The following is a 13,211-nucleotide window of genomic DNA, read 5'->3' as shown; positions in this document are numbered from 1 at the left end:
AATTCTAAAGACTAAAGTTATAAAATTGGACTTTGCTACATTATTTGCAGAACTTGTTTGATTGATGTGTTACTACTAGAAATGATATATTTATTTGATTTTTTTCAAATGCTTCATATACAAAGTGAATCTTTTGGCACTTTAGGTCTGAATTTCATAAGCTAAGTTTCTATTATGTCCTTATGTCATCTGACAGATGGTATTTTTTTTTCTCCTCAACCTATTTTTTGTATAGAGTGATGCACTAATAATAAGAATGAAATGCCTCTAATTTTTATCCAGGCAAGATGATATTGTGGGAAAAGGAATCATCTGATGTAAAGTATTTTATATATTACAGTTTTATATATATATACACAGACATACAAAAAATATATATATATATATATATTTCTCTCTCTCACTGAAGACAACTTAAAAAATCTACTGAAGTTTATTTCATAGATAAAACCATACATTGAGTATAATATATCATTGAGTTAGTGATTCCTGGTCACTAAAATCAGGACTTATTTGTGATTGAATAAAGTTATGCATTCAATTTATGATTGAAAGTAGTAACTGTTACTCTTAAGTCAATTTCAAAAGTAGATTCCTGAAATCATTACAAGAGACTTCAAAAGTCACTTAGGACATATTCTCCTGCAATGAAAGACATTTAAACACTCCTGGCAGGAGACCAGGTAGCCATTAATTAAACAACTTTTTTGACAAACTTATCTCGTAAGTTTGCTCAATACAATTGCAAAGAGCTCAATAAATAGAAAGACAATCTCTATATTAAACCCAAATCAACCTCTCACTAGCTTCTAACATTCAGTGATTTGATCAGCATAAATATGATCTCAGTTTCACATGCCAGCAACCACTTCGTCTAGTCAATGTTTTCTTTTCTAGTGAAAACAGTCCCAGAATTAAATATATATATATATATATATATATATATTTATATTTATCATATATGGTTTACAGATTTGGAACGGCTTTTATTCTTTATCAAAATGTAGTATATGGATTGGCAAAGAGATGAAATTAGTATATAATGATAATATATGGGTGAGGTATGTGTGCGTGTGAGAGTGTATGTTAGCAGAGTTTTCCTTTTCCAGTAATCTTCATGAAAATTTATTTGGAATTCTCAAGTGAGGAGTTCATATTTTAGTTGATTCCATCATTATATAGAGACCTGTAGAGTTTTCTTTTTATAATTGAAGTAAAGTTGTATTATTAGTTCATTTAAGAAATACAGAATTTTATTTCAAATTGATACCAGAATTGAAATGAATATTACATAATTTATTTGGCAAATATATACATGTATATGTATCTAATTAATATACATTTATAATTTATATAAACCATCCTGAATAGTTTTTTTTCCTAAAAAATTTAATTTAGTAAATAATGAACAATAATTCACCTCCCATTTTCTAAAACTAGGGTCATGCTTATAGCTTAGAGGATGACACAGTCAATAGAAAATAACTATAGTGCTACTTCTATAGATATTTCTCCTTTACTGAATCTAAAGCAGTGTTGAGAAGAACACGTTCATAAGTAATAGATTGGTAATTCTTTTTCATAATTTAGTAACTAGGTAGAATTTTTTGTACCAAAACACACCGAAATTATGACTATTTTAGAGAAAGTATATTATCTATTGTTTTTTATCATTCCTGGATATCTACATTAATTTTTTATAGAAACATTAGCATATATAGATATAGTACAAATAAGCCTACAGTAGCAAGGCAGAAACTCCTAACTGCTCACTAATATCTCTCCTTCCTATGCATACAGCCAGACTGCATTTACCAGTCTCCCTTGAAGTATGGCCATGTGCTTGGACATGGAATGGTGTGTGTGTGGTATGTGTGCTTCCAGGCCTCTGCCATTAAATTTTGTACACATGCTTCCCCAGGCTCACTTTCTCTCAGAAGACTTTCACAGTCACAAGGTGAAGATGGCAGTGTATATCATTGATGCTTGTGTAGTGTAAGTTGTCCTCCACCAACGACCTTGAGCAGTCCTTTACTGTTACACGTTAAAGAAACTTCCTGTGTTTTAAACAACTGAAATGCAACCCTTCATCTGAAAGCAAATCCATACTGTAAAATTAGTGGGTGTAATGATTTCTAGACAGTTATCTAGAGATACAAAAGAAGATTTAAGTGTGTTTGCTTCGGCTTTACAGAGTTCTTTTTGCCATATGACATTGTGAAAGTAGGAATAAGAAAAGCCTACTTACAATCTTAAAGAGAAGTAGTAAATTTTCAATGTCTGAATCCATAAGTTTAGAAGATTTACAGGCCTAGGCCACTGTAAAGTACAGGATGACAACTCAACTGTCTTAGATTATTTTAAGTTTCAGTTACTTAAGTCAAATTATATCAATATACAGAAAGATATTTAGAATGGGGTATTAGAAAATGTTTTGTTTGAATTGTGACAATATTTATTATATGTTATTTTTAAAATTTTGGTCTCTATTAATGATATTTTGATACTACATAAGTGAGAAAAAACTAAAGATTTAGAAACTAAAAATCAAAAGCTGCAAACTCCTTTTAAGTCAAATTTTACAAAATGAAAATTTATCAGGTGCAAGGAATCTATTAGAACATAAATTTTCAAAGTCATTGTCATGTAAAAATATGTCACTTTTCTAGAGCATACTCTGCTGACTTATCATATGAAATGATTCACCAGGTGCACCTGCCATTTTATTTATTCTCTGTGCTTTCAGCTTTCTCTTGCTCATTCACTCACTTATCCAATGGAGAGATGGAATTTATATTCAGAGCACCTTGCTAGTGACTGGGCAGTAGGAATTAATCTCATCCATGGCTGGATGCTCCAGGAGATTACCATATAATAAGATAAATGGTACATATCAGTATATAAACAATGGACCATATAATGTTCACTTTTACTCTCTCATTAGCTCAACAAATTATTATTGAGCTTCATGTACATTCCTGCCCTGGAAACCTAAAGGAAGGAGTGAATGTGGCTGGAGGTGGACAGTATGAAAGAATTTACCAAGAAAGCAATATGTTAATTAGCTTGAGTGAAAAGTATGAACTGGAGATATGCAGAGGGAATATATGCCTTTAGGTAAAGAGGTATGGATTACTCACCATATTTGAACAAATGCTCAGGTATTTCTAAATCATTAGGCATTTTGAGGAGGGATGGGGAAATAGACTAGAAAAGTGAACATATTTCTGATCTTTAGGGCCTTATGTTACATGACACACAGTTTAAATGTTACCTTACAAAACAGAAAATTGGGTAGGTATATAGGTGCATTAAGAATCCAGTCTATGTTCAGAGCTTTAGGAATTCAATAGAGTGAAAGAGCAAAAGGGTTTCCCTCTAGACATGTCATGTGGAGGACACTCTGAGGAAGAGGGGCAAGCCTTAACACAGACAAGAAGATGGAAAATAGAAATACCATGGAGTTTATATTCATTCCTCAAACATATTAATAAATTTTCCATACCCAAGTTTATTAATTTTTGGTACATTTTAGGCATTTTGCTTTTTCAAGTGTTTCATAATAACATATTACAAATATAGGGATGAGAGTAATGACTATTTGTTTTTATACATTTGAAGTAAGAAAAGCTGGGGCTTAAAAATTGAAATTCTACCACTGGAAAAACTTCCTTCAAATAGTGACACAGTTTCCGGATTTATTGCTTGGGTTCTGTTCGAATTTCTATTCTAAAACTCCATTTACTATGGTTTTAGTAAAAACTCAGTCCCAGCTGAAACTTGGTATACCAAATATCAGCTCTGGAGCAATGGTTGTTTTTACCAATTTTCCAGAAGATTGATTTAGATTGTTTTGTGTTGTATGACTGTAAAAGAACAACACAGAAAAGGATTCACTAGCTTGATATTTTATTCTGTCTGTATGTTTTAACTCCTTTATTTCTGGCAGTCCATAGTACTATTACAAATAACATATACTGAATGTAATCAGTATATGATTATACTATTTACACAAATAAAACATTTGGGCTATTAACAAATAAAATAACACTTTTATAATAAGAGTAAGAATGGCTAGATTTCCTTCTTTATCTTGCCTGTTTTACAATGTCTAGGGGCATATTTTGACATCATACGTGTTAATATACTAATTGTGAGGTCTGACAAGAGTTAAGCCCTAAGTCTGTGGCCCATTTGAAACTTTATTAGAGCTTATTTGACTTATTTTTCCTCTCTGATTTATTAGGATACAGATTTAATTAGCAAAAAAGTATTCTCGTATACCAAAACAAAGTTGACCTCACTGAAGCTTTAATTACTCGTCCTAGTTCTTACCCTTGGGGATAGTAGATATTTCAGCTGATAAAACGAGGTTAGCAGATTGCCTGAGTCAGTTTGGTTAGTGATCAGTTCTAGAGAAATCAGTAGGGGCAAAGCAGAGTAGGCAGTTGGCACAGGTCTAAGTGGATAGTGTTCGGAGAGAAAACAAGCCTGTTTGCAGAAGTTGGGAAACAAAGAAGTGCTGGTCTGGGCAACCTTAAAACAACAAAGTCAGAATCATGAGAAGGATTATATTACTAGTCAGCAAACAACACTGAAACTTGATATTGAATCAAAGTCCATATACAGCATTCTTCGATATATCTTTCCCTAGGCAGAACTTGGCTTATTGTACTGCCATATCTAAACTCCCCATAAGAATCAAGTGGGGACACCTGGATGGGACTTGAGCTGAGAACAAGGAGAATGAAGACTGACATACCTATGGTTCTTGAAATTCCATCACACCAGTGATGTTAAACTTACTTTACAAGATGGAACTTACTGGTTGGAAAGTAATATGTTTATAAAAACTTCTAAATATGTGCAGTGATTGCTTCAGCTAAAGCCTGTGAGTGTAGGATGGTATGCTCTTGGAAACATGCTGACATTGAGAATTTAAGTAGCCAGGATGACACTTGAAATGACTTCTATCATCTTGATGTAGGTTTTTCCTTTAGTACTTGTCCGTAAAATATAGTGAATTATAATAATAAAAATCATTCAGCATATAATATTCACTTAATATATGGAATTTTCTAAAATGATGTTAATATGTACAATTATAGACTATTATTATATATAAAAGACTGATGACCCACATATTAAATTTAATCCAATAAAATTTAATGGACATCTACATGTATCATGATATGTGTAAAGCCTTGTAGACAGTGTAAATATAAATATTTATAAAAATAAATGTAAATATAAAGAGATATAATCCTGATCTGGGAAAGTTTTAGGTCAAATGGGTGAACTAGAAAAAATGCAAAAACAATGATGTTGTTATTTGCTGCATTTTAATAGTCTCTTAAAATGATTACATAATGAAATATGTTTTTTATCTTTATTTAAGCACCCTAAAGTGTGACATAAATTATTACTCACTGGAACCCAACTTAGACATATTTGAAAATGTTTCTGGCAAGAAGTATGTGATCACCTTTATAAAGATCACAACACTTAAGAAAGGAAAACTATTAATGCAAGTGTATACAATTTGTATACAATTTTGTGTATACAAATTGCTATTAGGTTCTTAAATGAATAATGTCAGATAAATTCAATAGTACTAATGTTATTAAGTTAATTTGGTTTAAAACTAATTAATATACAACTTATTAACTATGCCAGTAACTTTTGTTAGAAATCAGTATAAAATGTGTGTAAAATTCTCCAAGTAATCATCTTAGGAATTTTTATTTTACCCAGCATGAATCCCAAATATGCATTTGTATGATTGATGAACTATTTAGAACCAATGATATATTGGGAAAATAATTTTTATCCAGTGTTAAGCACTGTTTAATTGATTCTTACTCATTGGTCAGTGCTTCTTATTTGCAGCTAAGATTAAATTCTCTAGAGTTCAGCGTTTTGAACTGTTAAATCACCTCACCAGTGGGTGGCAGGCACCTAATAGCTGATGAGGTGTGGCCTCAGAGTAACCTACTTTTAACTCATTAGCTCATTTTAATCTCTATGGTGTGTGAAGAATTACCTTTCATTCTTTTATTCCACATACTCATTTGTTCTCTTCAGTTATTCCTAGGGTAATGTTGAAAATCTATTTCTTTCAATGAAATGTTTGAGGTTTTATTTTTTTAAAAGATATTTAGATAATCATGAACATTCTGTGTGCTCAAACGAAAGCACTTTGTTTTTAAAGATTGAATTCACTGCAACCGACAATATGACGATTCTTCTTAGGTTCACTATAAATATATGCAACTTACTCTGTAGAAAGTATGGATTATTTCTGAGTCTCTACTACCTTTTGTGTTCATTTGGAAACCATAAGGTAACACAACAGTAGCTTCAGAGATCACTCATTCAGTATTTCAAATAATTGTTCAATGAACGATCACTTTAAAAAAAAAAATTTTGCAGCATGATGTTTCTAGGTCTTTTATGCTCAACAGTGTCTAAACAAGACACTTTTTTTCTTGTTTTGGGGGCTTTTCTCCCATGGGGGATGTATCAAAGAGGACTTCCTAATTCAGTTCTTTTTCACTCTGCCCTTATCATATACAGACAGAGTTTGGCTCTCGGTTTCAATTCAATAGTCATTCACTGAAAACTTGCTGTGCAGATAGTTGGGATGCAGGGAGCTGAGATGAGCAAGACAAGGATCCTGCTCACAGGGAACCCATTGAGTTATATTTCACCCCTCTTTGGACTTTAAAAGGTTTCCTTTTTTTCTTTCATACTTAAAATGCTGTGATAAAGAGAACTGCAGATGACATCATAAGGATTTACAAACTTGAAAAGATAAATGCTGTGGATGTAAGGTTTGTTTAAAATGTTCAGTCCAAAGGGATTTCTCTGGTGAGGGGGGAAGTGGGGAGGTGCTGCTAGGAGAACAGGCCCTGAAGATATCTGTACCAGAGATGCCATTTCTATTTTTCATGCCTTTATTGATCCCCTTTCTCTTGAGCCTATAAATATGATTCAGTCTCTTCCTTCCAGAAAAATAGCCTCCCTTCCTTCTGACCCTGGACTGTCTCCTACTCTTCTCATCCAAGAGTGCAATCTGGTTCCTTCTTAGCAACCCTCTCATGTTATAGCCAAACTCACCGACACCGTCCAAATACAGTGGACACTTTCCAATCTTGAAATCACTTAACTTCTCTATAATAAAAAATGTTTATAGCTACTAAAATAAAATAAAATAAAATAAAATGTTCAGTCCAATAAAAATTTCCTTAGGCAGCTCTTTGCTTTTGGCAAGTGAATTATCAAGGAAATTTATACAATAAATAATCCCTTTGCTAATTGTGTCACTTTCTTCCCTTTTGGGAATATGTTTTCAGGTTTTGAATATCTGTTTATGTATTTCATTTCTCTAAACCATATACCTTATACTTTCACTCAATTGTTATTATCTCCACCTAACACTCAGCAGACTGGGGTACACGATAAGTGACTTACCTATTCATATGGCTAACCAATGACAGAGCTTACATTAAAATACATGTATTCTACTTTTCAGAGCCTAATTTTTAGTCAAACCTGGTAGTAATTATAAAACAACTCAAAAAATTATATGATTTGGTAAGCTGAATCGAGACATTTCAGACTTTAAATATTTAGGTTCTCATCAGGATTCCAAACCTAAAATATTTTAATATATCATTGCACATTTGTTTAAATCACTTTACATACAACATGATATCATAGTTCTCATAATGCAAAGATGGAAATGATTCAGGAATTATTATCCACAGGAAACCTGACCTCATATAAGTGCCTAAAGCAGATCTTCTGATACCAAAGTCAGTGCTTTTAGCATTACTCCACACAAATGGTTTAAATATGAACACTTTCTATTTGTATGCATTGAGTAATTCATTTTGACTTCGGTGATATTATGTAGTTATATAGTTTATATATATATAATATATTATATAGTTTCCATAAAATAGTCTGACTAAAAGAGAGTTAAATTCCTTTTGCCAAGATTCACTGAATATTGTAAGCTCTGTCTCTCTGTCAGTGTGACCTGTGTTAGAAGAAATGAAATTGAACACAGGGGGTGAGTAACATGTTTTACCCACACAGTATCATTGCAGGAACCTGAGGTTTTCCCTTTTGGAGACTTCCTTTTTATAAAAAACCAAGAAATATGTGATAAATATTTTTTAAAATAAAATCATACCTTTGAAAAGTGGTTGGTATAGCATGAGGTCCTATTGGGGAAATGACAAATCTGTGTCTCCCTGTTTTCCTCTAGCAACTGAACAAGGCATATATAATAGGGAGTGTAGGAGATAGAGTACAAAATAGACATTTTTATAAAAAGTCTGCTGTAACCTAGTGGAGTTGCAAACACAATTGTCATCAGTCTTCCTTAATTTTTATAGTCAATAAAAATCAGTTTTGAAAATGCTTGCAAGTGTATGTCTCCTTATGAAATGAGAGGTAACAAAGAATGGTAATAGATGGACTATAATCATTCAGGTGTGTGTTACTGAGTAAGTGGGAGGATGATTTTTAAAGTATATTTAAAATCATGAAAATTTAGAATTTTACCAAATATATTTTTTAATTCCCTGCTCCTCTCACAAAGCACAGAGGAAAGGTATAGGCAATTTAAGAATACATGGCACTTGGGATCCCCCTCTTACTCTGTGGCAAATGTATATAATGAGTTTCAAACTTTGATATCAAAACCATTTCCCCATTCCATATAATGTGCATGAAATATTTTAAGCTGAGTTATTATTGTAGATTCATACCCAGTTGTGAGAAATAATACAGAGAAATCCATGTACCCTCTACCCAAATAACATCTTGGAAAGATATCACAGCTAGAAAATAGACATTGACATAGTCCACCAATCTTATTTGAGTTTCACCGGTTTTACATGTACTCGTTTGTGTGTGTGTGTGTGTGTGTGTGTGTGTGTGTGTGTGTATGTGTGTGTGTTTAGTTTTATCCAGTTTCATTACATATGTAGGTTAATGTATCCATCACCACAGTCAAGATGCAAAGCGGTTCTATCACCACAAGGATCCTTTGTGCTGTAGTTTTATAACCACACTCATATCACTCCCACTCCCCTCCACCCCTTACTAACCTTAACCGTTGGTAAGAACTAATCTTTTCTCCATCTCTATAATTTTAGTTATTTCAAGACACTATATAAAAGGATTTCATCTTAATTTATCTATAAAGTTTTTGAATGTATCACTTTGTATATTTTCTTAGTAGTTGCTCCAGGTATTGAAATGCTATACATATACGACTTAGCACAGTCTACCAGTTTTACCACTTCTGGTAAAGTATGGAAACCTTTCTTCCATTAGGTCCTTTTGCCCTGACACTTTTTATTTGTTTTGACTATTCCTTCTTTACATGTTGAACACTGCATCAGCTGATGGTATAATTTTTGTTTTAACCATCATATAGTCAGGAAAATGCAGCAGAGTAGTCTATATTGTATTTACCCATATTTTTTGTTCTCTCACTTGTTCTTCCTTCTTGATGTTTCAAAATTTCTTCTTTTCTGTTTGAAGAACTTTAACTTTTCTTTAAGACGGATCTGCTAGAGAAACATGTTCTTAGTTTTCCTCCTTCTAAAAATATATTTATTTCCCCTTGATTCCTGAACGTTGGTTTCACTGGATAAGAATTCACGATCAACAGTTCTTTTCTTTCAGCACTTGAAAAACGTGCCACTGCCGCTGACCTCCATAATTTCAGATGAGGTCATATATTGTCATTTGAAATGGTGTTTTCTTATAGGTAATATGTCTTTCTCTCTGGCTGCTCTTAAGATTTTTTTCCTTTGTCTTTGGATTTCAGGAGTTTAATTTCACTGTATCTTGATATGGACCTTTTGGGGTTTATCCTGTTTGAGTTTGCTCCTCTCCTTGATTTTGTACGTTTATTTCTTTTGCCTGACTTGTGAAGTTTTTGACCATTATTTCTTAAATTCTTTCCGCCCCACTGTCTTTCTCTTCTTTTGGGACTTATATGGTACCAATGTTGGATGTTTTGTTATTGTCCCACAGGTCCGCAAGATTCCGATTTTTTGTGTTTTTGATTGGTTTTCCAATCTGTTTTCTCTCTCTTGTTCAGATCCAGTGACTTGTATTGGTCTGTCCTTAAGTTCACTGATTCTATCCTCTGTTGTCTCATTGTACTATTTATCCAATCCAGTGAGTTTTTATTTTGGTTGTTGTATTTTTGACTTCTGTACTTTCCTTTGGTTCTTTTTTTAAATAACTTCTTTAGTTTGCTGAGATTTTCTATTTTGTATTTGTTTCAAGATAATTAGTAATTGCTTGTTAAAGTAATTTTATGATGGCTTTAAATTCTCTGTCAGATAATTCTAACATCCATTTCAACTCAGTGTTAGCATCTGTGGATTACTTTTTCTCATTCAAGTTATGTTTTGCCTGGTATTTGGTATGACCAGTAATTCTTCTTTTATCACATGCTGGACATTTTGGTTATTGTGTTAGGAGACTCTGGATACTATTTACATCGTCTATATAGGTTCAGCACACAGGTCCTGGCTTACATTTGTGGGCTATGGTTCCACCAACAATTTAATTTTCAGAGCCTTTGTGGTGCTATTTGGTCACTTTGAGTTGTCTATTTCCACCGGGAGTTGTACTGATCCCTACTGGTGCCACCTAAGGAAGCAAGGCTTCCTGATGGCTCTAGGTGGGATAAATGGTTCTTTAGCTCGTCAAAGATCACTTCAAGGGCTGGGTAATTGTTATAGAAGGATTGACCCACTGCCTGTGCTGCCCAATTGACCATCGTCTCTCAGTAGGGAAGGGGAGTCTCCAGCCCAATGGAGAAAGAGATTGCTTTCCATGACAGTGATGCTCCCGACTGATTCCCCTTGGGGGTGGTCCAGTCTCTCCCGAAGTTCTTGGTGGGAATCCCATTTGCTCTGCGATAAAAATGAGTCTACCTAGGCCACCTTCTGTTGCTAGGTTATGGTTGGAAGAAGCCGGGACTCAAATGCCTTTTACAATTGGTTAGAGAGACACTGTGTTATTCCTTAGGTTCTGGTATCCCTAACCAGTCCCCTTTCCTCTTTCTACCTTTCAGAGTACTCCTTTAGTCACCTCTTGCTTCATTCCTGGTTTTATAGCTGTCCTTAGTGGAGCATATAGTGATATTTAAGTTTTTTAATGCTTTTCCCAAAATGATTTAAAAGAAGCATAAATAACCAAGATGCTAAGAGATCTGTGAAAACAAGTGTTCTGTGATAGAAAAGGTGGTTTGAACCAAAGAATATATTAAAAGTATTTAACAGACAGTACAGCAGAGGCACCAACCAGTCAGAGCAAATTTAACATCAGGTACACTACAGGTGCTTTTCAGCTGAAAGTTAGCTCTGATTTTAAAAAAGTTTAACAGGTGTCTCTACTGCAGAGAACTTTCAATATGCTAAGGTTCATTGTTGGTTTCCTAGAAGGAACTGAGCAGTCATAGTTTTCCCAAATTTATCTGGGCATAGAAGTGAACCTTTTTGTTTATAGCTTTTCTTGGTACTGACAACTCATGAAAGACTTTGTGAAGGAAAGCCATTTTTATCACCATCAATATCTACCTCATCCAAGGTATTGTACTTACTAGATGCAATCATTTAATTAAAAAGTTATTTCTCAGAACATTAAGGAACATTTAATTCTACTTTGATTTTTAAATCTGATAAAATATTTCAATATATTTAAACCTTCCTTTAAAACGTTTCAGGAAACCAGATTTAGACATATGGCCAAAGAAAATGTTTATTGTGTTGTGCTAAAAATATGTAGTCTAACAGTAGCGACTTTTCCTAATGTTGTTATTCACATTTTCAGTATTTTCTTTTTCCAGCTTTAAGGGACAATAGGATCGAGCTGGTTCGGGCTTCCTGGCATGAACTGAGTATCAGCGTCAGTGATGTCTCTCTCTCTGATGAAGGACAGTACACCTGTTCTTTATTTACAATGCCTGTCAAAACTTCCAAGGCCTATCTCACTGTTCTGGGTAAGTGCAAGGGACTAACACCATGTGATCACAAGCCAGAGAGATGTGTACAGCTACAGCAACATGATTCAATAACAGATCTACACTTTGAGGATCATCAAAAAGCATTAAAAAAATCACTTAGTCATTTCCCCCATTTTATAAATAGATAAAGAGAGGTGTAAAGATTTGTATGACTTCCCAAGAGCAAACAGCCATTTTGTTTCTTAGCCAGCAATAGACACCAGGTTTCTTGATTTTCAGCTGAATTCCTTTGTGTCAAATCATCTCTATATTGTATACATGGTAATCCTTTTATAAAGTGATAGAATAATGAACATAATGAATTCAATGTGTCTATCAGATGCTCCTCCACCTCATCATCAGTCACCTAATGGGATCTTCCTTAATATCTATTGGCTTCCAAATATGACCGTTTGTGTATTTTAGTGTATTTAAATGACCCTAACATTTCTGTTTGTCTTCTTGCCTTTTAGCTTTGTAGTTTTCTAGATTACTAAATGAAGTACATAATGTCGCTTGCGCATGCAGCTTGTAGCTTCTTTTTTTTTTATTCTCTAAGTATCGGGCCATTTTTCTAAAGGTTATAGTGACACCAAAAAGCAATACATACATAGAGTTTCTGAGAAAATAAGCTTGCAGCTCACAGCTCTCTGTGATTCCACAGACGTCAGTGGCCCAATCAGCTGAAATTGCTGGAGTTCATTGAAACACACCTGTGCACTGAACAAGTTAGAGAAATTTAAAGATTGATCTTTTTTTTTTTTCGCCCCTAGCTTGCCTTCCTTTTTTGATAGATAAAGGCATAACACTGCATTTAAATGAACTAATGCATGCTGTTCTTTTGGGTGAGAATATTAAAGTTAATCCTGCTAGTGAATTGGTTTTGTGCATAGGATATGAAATATGTTTCTTTGCAAGTCCCACTGGGACTATTGTATAAAAATCTTCACAAGTTGGCCATTAAGGACAAAATACACCCACTAAATGGAGTATCTCAGGATAGCAGCTGCCTAAGATTAATGTATTGTTCTGCAGAGAGCCAACTTGAGACCCCAAGAAATAGGAAAGTGGCTAATTTCAGTTTATTAAATGGTGATGTGACATGTTTTTTTTTTAAAAAAGCTATATGAAGGTGAACGAAAAAAAAAAAAAAAAGCTAGCCAGCTAG

The 13,211-nt window shown here is 33.7% G+C and overlaps 1 protein-coding gene across 2 annotated transcripts in view; it reads left to right on the top strand.

Annotated features, from left to right (window-relative positions):
* CADM2 (cell adhesion molecule 2) overlaps nucleotides 1–13,211 on the top strand; it is a 249,991-nt gene that overhangs the window by 71,478 nt on the left and 165,302 nt on the right. The window contains exon 3 of one of the 2 annotated variants that reach the window (XM_068545629.1): nucleotides 11,888–12,040. In XM_068545629.1, the coding sequence (XP_068401730.1) occupies nucleotides 11,888–12,040 (153 nt within the window). Of the gene's footprint in view, nucleotides 1–11,887; nucleotides 12,041–13,211 lie in introns of those variants that run through there. The other variant, XM_068545631.1, reaches the window with a different exon arrangement.

This window comes from Eschrichtius robustus, chromosome 6 (assembly GCF_028021215.1).
Source record: "Eschrichtius robustus isolate mEscRob2 chromosome 6, mEscRob2.pri, whole genome shotgun sequence".
Classification (NCBI taxonomy): Eukaryota; Metazoa; Chordata; class Mammalia; order Artiodactyla; family Eschrichtiidae; genus Eschrichtius; species Eschrichtius robustus.
The sequence above is the reverse complement of the archived record's forward strand: the minus strand, read 5'-3'. Positions and strand labels throughout refer to the sequence as shown.